The following is a 9,365-nucleotide window of genomic DNA, read 5'->3' as shown; positions in this document are numbered from 1 at the left end:
GGGTTCTGAGAGCCTGCTCTGAGCTAGGTCTGGCACTAGGCTGTGGGAGCACACATGGGAACCACGTCCCCTGGTCCCGGCCCTCAGAGAACTCACAGGTTCCGGTGGAGGATTCTGATAGTGAAGATGGCAGGGCTCAGCAAGGCAATCCTAAGGGGAAGGGCCTCAGCATTTGGACTTCAGAGCAGGCAAGCTGGGTGGGAACTCCCTGGCACAACCTCCTGCTGATGGGGGCATAGGAGGCTCCTTGGTGCTGCTGCAAACCTGACTTTTGGGGCCCAATAATGTCCAGTGACCACGCATAGGACCCTACTTAAAGTACAGGAGAACTTTAATGAACCCAGGCTGGGTGATGCTAACCCCTTCCATATCAGTACCTCCCTGTGTCGGCGTTGCCCCCGAGGCACTTCCTGTCACCACAACTGGCAATATCTGATATCAGCGCCTCCCAAGGGTTGAGGGGAGGAGCTTCTCTTGGCAGCTATCTCAGAGGACACAGGGCTAGGGCTGAGGCATAACCTCAACTGAGGTGAAGGAGGTGGATAAGGGCGTTGGTCAAGATGATGAGGACGTTGACACTGCCCAGGCTGCTGAGTGCTGCGGCCCCACCTGCGTGTTTCTTGGAGGCGGCGGCGGCGGTGGTAGTGGTGGTGGTGGTGGTAATGATGGTGGTGGCGGAGGAAGAGGAGGAGGAGGAGGAGGAGTGGCGGGGGGCCTCGCCGCCGGTGCTGGAACTCGCTCCTGCGCTCAGGGTGACGGTGTTGGTAGCGTTTTGCAACATTCCACTTTGTATCTACAAGAAAAGTGGGGTAAGCGTAGGGGCGCTTTTGAATCTCATGTTTGTTTAGAGAAAAGATCCCCTACCCAAACACAATAGTCTTCAGTTCTCTGTCCCATGATCCTGATTTCTGCCACCAGTTCCCATGGAGACAATTAGCTGTTTCCTGCCTTGGCATAAGCAGGGTCACAGGCAGTCCCTGGCCCACCTCCCACAGAACTTTCCTGTCACCTCCAGGCCACCAGCTCCTCCAGCATGTGGAAGATAGGGGAACCTGTGGCCCCAGCCTCTGACCTTTCCAGTTGGGCTAGGGATTTAGCCTATCTGAACCTCAGTTTCCTCATATTCTGAATGGGGAGAAAAGCACACCACAGTTGGGGGCGGCGGTCACATGGGACAAGGCTGGTGAGAAGGCACCTGGCACAGTGTGGGTGGGGAGATGGATAGGTAGGGAGGGTATGATTTTCTCATTTTCTCCCTGAGTGCGTGGCCAGATGGTGATCAAACTGTCCTCAATGCATGATCAAGCTGCAACTAAAGCTGCCCTTGATGGAGATTAAGCTGTTTCTGATGGTGCTCAAGCTGTTCTTGATGGTTGATCGAGCTGCTCTTTATCAAGAACTTGATGGCTCCCTCTCTTATGCTGACTAGAGCCCCCCAGGCACATAGGATGCTGCTGAAGGTGCCTCCTAGAATAGCAGCTGATTTTGAGACTTCACCTCTTTCTGGAGTAGGTGATTTCTGTCTTCTCTACATTCCCAAACACCCAGGCTTCTCCTCTCCCTGGGGGTTCCCTGCCACCTCCAGAACAGGATCAGTTTCCACTTGAACGATTCCTGGCTGCCTCCTAATAAGACCATTTCCCCAGGTTCCTTGTGGGTTGATGCCATCCTCACTCAGGGCTGTCTTCGCAAGCCTCTAAATTCACTATTATTCCATAGCACCCCTTGGGTGCCTCAGTGTTCCTGGCACCCTGAAAATGCTCTCCTTCCTCAGGTACAGGCTTCTGTTCAGGGGCAACCCTCAGGCAGTGTGATCCCAGCCAGAAGGGCTAGAAGACTCGGGGCCAGGCCCACCTTGGTTCCTGGCTTGCCTGCTGGGGCCTTTCTGCCTCTGTTCCCATGGGAGAAGACTGGGTGCCTGAGAGCCTGTATTTCCTTCCTTACATACCAGGCAGGTCTGGGGAACCTGGGCGGTGGTGCCAGGGACTCTGAGGGGCTGGTCTTACCTGAAGCATAACCAGGAGGCTGATGGTGAATAGGAGGAAGAAGAAGCCCTTCATCTTGGAAGGATTGTGGCAGCAGCGTTTGGAGATAGGCTCAAAGCTGTCTGCAGGCTCCTTAAGACCTGGCTGTTCTTGAACAGGGAGGCGGGGTGAAAGGGAGAGGAAGGAGGGCCTATGGTGTAGGGTGGGGTGTTGCTTCCTTTTTACAGATCTCAGGGTTGAGGATACTAGGCCCTAGGCCCTGGAGCCCAGGCTGATGATGCATTCTGGGTTGGGAGCCAGCAAAATCCCAAGGGATAGTAGGTGGGCAAACCAAAAACCAAAGGGGCAGCTGTGGGGCAATGAATGGGGACCTGGGCTTGGAGTCATGTCTATTGGGGATTGAATTTTGGTTTAATTACCTATCAATTTTGCAGCCCCGGGCCAGATACTATACCTCTCTGAGCCTTTAGTGAAAGAGCAGCCAGAGAATGAAGTGCAATATAACCCATTTAAATGTGCCAACACATAGTAAATAATAATTTTTTAAAAAAAAGAAGATTGGGGCAGGGTACAGGAGCTGAAAGAGAAAAGGTTGGGATAGATTGAGGTTTCAAGGTAAGGATGTATTTGGCTCCACAGGTCCAGAACATTAATATTTGGGTTTGGGGGAGGGATAGTAGATTTCTGTGAAAACAAAGGAGCGCTGCATTAGTATTCTGGGAACCCAGCTTCTAGGGAAGCCCACTTCCTTTGAGCCTCATATTGCTCACTTTCATTGAGAAGACTAAAGTGAATTATTTCTGAAGTTTCTTCAGCCCTAGAATTTTGTGATTTGGGTAAAGAAAATAGCAGATGGGTTGTTTGTGTCAATATAGGATGGATGGGATGGGGGCTGGTGGAGAACAAGCAGGTGACTAAACTGCAGTGGAAGGGATTTGGAGTGGGCGTTAGCTGTCCCAGCGAGGGGTGGGCATAAGGTGAAACAGAGACCTACCTGGACCATCCTCCATTCTTTATTCTTTATATATTCTCTCACTTTATTGTTTTGGTGGAGCCCTGCAGTAGGTCTTATAACTATTCTCATTTTCCTGCTGAAGAAACTGAAGCTTAGTTACCAGCTGCCTGGTCCAAGGTAATAAATGGTGGAGCTAGTCTCGTTCGAACTTGAATCTCCGTCTGTCTGAAGCCACAGTCATGGATGTAACCTCCGGGGCTGCCCTAGAAGTCTTGATTTCCTGCCCCGCTCCTTCCTGGAAGATCCAGGTGTTGGCTCCGTGGCCCAGCTCCAGCCTTACCCACTCTCCCTTTCATAGTCTGTTTTGTGTCTCATTTGCATACCAGGTAGTAGAAGAAAATGCTCTGTCACTTCCGTTCTATGGTTTTGGGCCTCCTTGTTGCAGTGCTCCTGTTACAAGCCTCAGGAAACCCTGAGCGGGCCCGTAGGGACCTACAGCTCTGGCTAGAAAGAACGGGGAGTTCACTGGTGAGAGGAAGTGAAGAAAGTGCAGAGGAAAGGGGCAGGAGTCTTGAAGACCCTGGGGAGTGGGCGGGGCGGGGGGGATGGGAAGAGCTCTCAGTTACCAATCACTGCCCAACCCCATCAGCTTCTTCTCCAGAAGTCTTATTCCCACCCAGATGCACGTATCAGCTTTTTTAAATTACACCTACGGGGGCGGGTGGTTGTGGGGGTCCATAAGAGTTGGGGAGGCAGCATGCGCTGGGAGGGCACTGACCCAGGAGACAGGGGGCCTATGTTGAAGTCCAAGATTGCTCTGCTGAAAATTGGCTCTGTCACATGGGACAATCTTCTTTCCTCTTATGAAGAGGCAGCTGGACAGGCTGAGCCCTGGGGCCAGCCCTGTCACCCATTTTCCATGCTGGGGATGCCTATGAGGATACTTAAATGTCAGACTCCTATTTGTAAAACTTTTCTCATCCAAGAAATTTCATTTTCACATGCTGAGCTTCTGTGGTGTGAGCCTTGTATGTGCTGGAAGGGTTTTTAAGGGTCATCAGGACTTGGGGTGCGGATGTCTGGGGTCCATCAGTACCTGAGAGAAGTGGGGTTTCACACCATTACCTCTTCTGCCCTCTGAGCAGTTTCATTCTGTCCTGACAACATCTGGATAGACAGAGCCCTGGTCACAAAGTTTAAAGAGCCCAGAGAAACTCCCATTTTGCAGATTGGAAAGCTGAGGGCCCAAGAAGGGCAGATGAATGGCAGACCTGGAGACAGAACCTAGCCATCCCTCAACTTCAATGTCCTACTGTACACCTTCTCCAAACCTGAATTCGGAACCTTAACTAGCACAGGAGAAAATCTCAGTCCACAACCTCTACAACTCTGCCCAGAGATAAACACCAACCTCTTCAGCGTGACATTCAAAGTTCCTGCCTTTCTTCCCAGTCTGGTGTTTTGGGTTACATAGCATCCCTCCCCCATCCTCTAGCCTTCAGACACATCCAGCTTGCATCTCCTCAGCTTCTCCAGGCTCTTTTACGCCCCATGGGTTTTCTCTGCAAGCAAAGCCCTTCTCCAGTTTTCTCTTTCCTTTAAATCTGGAAAACTTTTATTTGTCCTTTAAGACTTATCTCAGAAGCCCCTTCCCTGGGAAACTTTCCACTTCCCTCCCAGGAAATTCCTTCAAAGAGAGGGAGTTCCTCAGTATTCTCAGAGCCCCTTCTGCTGGTCTTTACCCTAAAGATTGTGTCAACTTAGAATATGGGCTGGTCCTTTGAGGAGGTACTAGGTCTTGCCACCTCTTTAACCCAGCATAGCACAGAACATGGTGTAGAGTAGGTGTTAGAGACAGCTGAATGTGACTAGAAGGTGACCACTCCCACCTCCAAGCCTGGCATGCCTATATTCAGTCAGTTAGACATATTATGGGCATCATGGGGCAACAGCAGACAAAGTATTGGACGGTAACTAATGCAGGACAGAATTAAGGGGAAGAGGGAGGTGAGCCCTTCATATGGGACTGTTTTTCCCTTAAAAGTATTTGCCCCTTCCAGAAGAGACAGCTGAAAAACTGAGCAGAGCTTTCTACAAATTTATGAGGCTAGGAGGAGAAAAACTATATAGTTCAATAAGAAAGGGGGGCCGTGGTAAACTCCCTCACCCCCCACAAGGCTTTGGGTCGGGACCACAAAAGATTATACCTAAGGAATAAGAGTAAAAAGGAAACAACAGCCCAGCCCTCACTGAAATGATAATAGAAACAATCACATAAAAGATCCAGATAATGAAATTATCAACTAAACTTTCAAATAACAATGCTTAGTATATTCAAAGACATATAAGACAAGCTTGAGAACTGGAAATTATAGAAAAGAATCAAATGGAATTTCTGGTACTTAAAAATACAATAATAGAAATTAAGAACTCAGAGGTATTTTTAAAATCAGATTGGACACAAAAGAAGAGAGAATTAATGAAGTGGAAGACAGACCATAAGAAAATATTATAGCACAATATATTTCTTAAGTGTCTACCATGTGACAGGTACTGGTCTAGGCAGTACCTGACTAGGCAGAACAAAAAGGCAGAGACCCTGTGCTTGTGGAGCTGACATTCAAATGGGGGAAGACAAAAAAACAGTAATTTCAGATTTCAATAAATGCTATGAAGAAGTCAAGAGGGTAATGAAAAGAGAAATGCGAAGAGCATGTATTCTAGATAAATGTTTGGGGAAGCTCGCTCAGAGGAAATGTTTGTGTTGAGACCTGCAGAACGAGAGGGAGCCAAGCATCCAAAACACCTCGGCCCACTCCCCATCCCAGCTTCACGGTATTCTTTAATGACGGTCATAGGGCCCATCAGTTTCACATACGGCAGGTTCTCAATATGCACGTGAACTCAGTGATGGAGCGGAATACTGCAAGGATGAGGGGAGAGGAAAGAGGTTGCAGCATGCGTTACAGGATGCTCTGCCCTTCATTTTTCATCCCCACCGAAGAAAGGCTGTGATCCAATAGCACTGCAGAGCTCTCCAAGGTAAATCTTCATCCATCCATCTGTTCGTCCATCCACTTCAGGCAACTTATTGATACCTACTGGCAAGAGGAAGGAGTGAGGGTCCCTTCCCTGAGGAGTTCATAGTCCAGGAGGGAGACAAGTACTGAAATAATCACAAAAGTGAATAAGAAATGCTATAATGACAGCAGGTCTTAAAATGTAGAGAGTGTATTTCTGCTTGGCGGTGGGGTGGGGGTCTTCATGGGGGAGGGGTCATATGAAGTAATTCTCGACGGACTGAGGAGCATTTTCCCAAGGGGAAAAGGCGAAGGAGGATGTTCCCGTTGGAAGGAGAAGTCTGAACATAGGAAAGAGCGTTAACAGTTTCTGGAACACTGAGAAGAGTGGAGGGCAGAACTCATAATACGAAGGCCCGAAATGTCATGCTAAATGAGGGTTTGATCCAAGGAGGCGGTGATGTGAGTGGAGAAGAGAAGCAAGCTGGTAGAGCTAGGCATTTATTCTGAAGAAATGCGTGGACCTAGAGGACTTCTCTGTCCTTCATTGTTCACTTTCCCCCCCTGAGCTGCTAGGTCCCAATAAACTCTTTAGTCCCAAAGGGGTCATAACTGATAAGGATCTTTCAGGAAATGACCTAAAAGCAAAGTAGACTACATCTGTTCTCAAGAATAGGGACTTTCAGAGCCATTTTACTCCAGGGCTGGGGCTCCCTTCCTCATCCTACAGATGAGAAACAGGCCTAGAGGATCCTTGTTTAGAACCCCCCTCTTCCCAATGCAGGACCTTTCCACCATTGACAGGCAGTGGACATCCACCGTGGGACAGAAACAAGAAGAGGCCATGCCCTGACCAGTGTGGCTCAGTTGGCTGGGCATCATCTTGAAGACAAAAAGGCTGCGGGTTCGACTCCTGATCAGGGCACATGCCTGGGTTGTGGGTTCGGTCCCCAGCTGGGACACATGCAAGAGGCAATCGATTGATATTTCTCTCTCTCTCTCCCTCCTTTCTCCTCTTTCTGGAATCAATTTTTTTAAAAAAAGGCCAGAGGTAGAGGGAATCCTGGGTGACCTTGGAAGCTGGACAGATTGACCTCCAATGTCCTCCCAAAACTCAAATCTGATGTGAGCCCACAGAGCTGGGAAAAGTTTTCAGAACCCATTCAAATAGAGAAATATAGGTCAGAAAAATAAATAATAGATGAACATAAGACTCTTGTTTTCAGGAAACATTTTTTAAAAAATATTACTGTGACAAGGTTATGAGAAATTTAATTTACACAATAATCCTGTGAGGTAGGTTTTTATTAGAATCTCTATTTACAGATACAGAAAGTGAGGCTCGGATCAGTGAAGTAGCTTCAGCAGGAACAGCCAGCAAGTGTCAGAGCCCAGCCTCATAGACTTGTGAAATTATATTGACCCATAATATAGTCTCAATAAATGATAGCTATTATTATTTGCCAAATTTCTACAATGAAAATGTGTACCTTTATAATAACGCTGTGACTTCCCCCAATAAAAGTTGTTTAAAAAAATAATGAACTGGCCCACCAGGTTAGAGGGCTCTTACCTACCTCACACGAAATTAGATGTTTGCTGGGCGCCTGCTGCTGAGTACGAGCAGCGCCCCGGGGAGGAGGAAGGTGTGAAGCAAGTCCTGACGCCTGGGGAAATGCCAGCTCGTGCTTCCCAGTCTTGCTGAGGCAGAAGGTAGTGGACAGAACACAGCAGGTCTCATGAGGCCAGAGCCGACTGCTTCCCGTAACTCTTGGTCCTTGCTGAAGGAACACGAGCAAGGTGACAGTACAAGGTCGCTAATCCCCGATCATAGCTCCAACCTCTCAAAAACACTTGGCCACAGGATGACCTCAAACTTTCTCATCTCATACATCAAGCTTCAGAGAGCTCAGCAGTAACAGAGCTCTCCCACCTCCAACTTCCAGTCACACTTTCACCTGAACCCCTTACTTGGCAGTGGGCATGTACCACCTGCACCTTGGCGTCTCTTTGCCTGCCTGCTTTACTGAAGTGGAAGCTTCTAGAAAGAGCCCAGACTCTAGAGAGAGCACAGTTCTGGGTTTTAATCTACTACTGCTTTCTATATGCATAGCCTTAAGCAAGGCATTTCACTTCTCTGAGCTTCAGTTTTCTCATCTGTAAACCTGATAATGTTGGCAGCAGGTACTTGGAAGGCTCATTAATTGGTAGCTCCCTTCGGCCTCCAACTGGTGTGTAAAGAATGCTCAGTTTGTCCTCCTGATACGCCAAGTTTGTGGTTCACTGTCAGGGCACATACAAGATGCAACCAATAAATGCATAAACAGCAAATTGATGTTTCTCTCTCTCTCTTTCTAAGGGGGGGAAAAAAAAAAGTCCCAAAGAGCCTGGCCTCCTCTGAATGTGGTAGATTAGAAAGTCAAATGGAAAATATTAAAAAGTGCAGTCTGAGACATGCAGAGAAAGATTTTTTGTGGTTGCGCCCAGGCATAAAGAAGTGGGCGCCTGAAATCAGAAGTCATAGAACCCCAGGTCATCACAGCTGAAGACTGAGGGATAAAGATAATGGCATTTAAAAGCAGGAAATGTTTCTTAAAATTTACTCCGCATGGTGTCGAGACAAGTACTTTGTATGCATCATCTCATTTAATCCTCATAGAAACTCTGTAGGATGGGTATTATCCCCATTTTATAGATGAAGAAACTAAAGTGAATAACTTGCTCAAGGACACACAAGTCAGGAGCCAGGACTCATGAGGCCAGCGTCCATGCTCTATGCTCTTAACTGAACTGCTTAGTTTCTCTAACCTAATCTAACACCTTAATTTTACAGATGAGGTTCAGGGATGGGAAGTGTCTCACCTGAACTTTTACATAAAGGAACTGTAATTTGAGCGGCCCTTCAGAGCACCATCCGGTCAAGACGTTCGCAGAGAAATTAAGAATTTATTAAGTACTTGCATCATTTCAATTCATGTTCAAAATAGCCCCCACCAAATACTGATTAGATGGGGAACAGGCTCAAAGGGATACTTTTTCCAAAAATCAATTTAGCAAAACTATGGTACTCTCGGTATTGCACATTCAGGTCCAGAGTCTTCCAGCAGCTTGATGAAGTCAATCCCAGGTTATCCGCTTTCTGGGTCTCCAGGTGGTATAAGGTACTTTCCACTTCCCTAGCCCTGAAGTACGGTCAAACCGGTGGATTCTGGGATTTACACTACCCCGCGAAGATTAAACTCTATTGCCCAATAGAATTAGAGCATAGATAGCTGTACCTGTCTCCACTGCCTGCTTGTTGCTCAGACACCCCCTTGGATTAGCCAATGAGAAGCGGACGGGTCTTGGTCGCCTGGGAAACCGCGTGACAACAAGATGGCGCCGCGGGACGGCTCCGTGGCGCTG

The 9,365-nt window shown here is 48.0% G+C and overlaps 1 protein-coding gene across 1 annotated transcript; it reads right to left on the bottom strand.

Annotated features, from left to right (window-relative positions):
- Positions 1-289: 289 nt before the first annotated feature.
- CD52 (CD52 molecule) lies at positions 290-2,156 on the bottom strand. Its single transcript, XM_054571492.1, has 2 exons — positions 2,007-2,156; positions 290-793 (listed from the first exon to the last, which is right to left on the bottom strand). The coding sequence occupies exons 1-2, from the start codon at positions 2,058-2,060 to the stop codon at positions 521-523; spliced, it is 327 nt and encodes a 108-aa protein (XP_054427467.1). The 5' UTR covers positions 2,061-2,156; the 3' UTR covers positions 290-520.
- Positions 2,157-9,365: the final 7,209 nt, after the last annotated feature.

The sequence above is a fragment of the Pteronotus mesoamericanus genome, unplaced genomic scaffold, assembly GCF_021234165.1.
Source record: "Pteronotus mesoamericanus isolate MK-2021 breed Mesoamerican mustached bat unplaced genomic scaffold, CSHL_Meso_final contig_221, whole genome shotgun sequence".
Lineage (NCBI taxonomy): Eukaryota > Metazoa > Chordata > Mammalia > Chiroptera > Mormoopidae > Pteronotus > Pteronotus mesoamericanus.
Note: the sequence above shows the minus strand (reverse complement) of the source record. Positions and strands in the feature narration are given on the sequence as shown.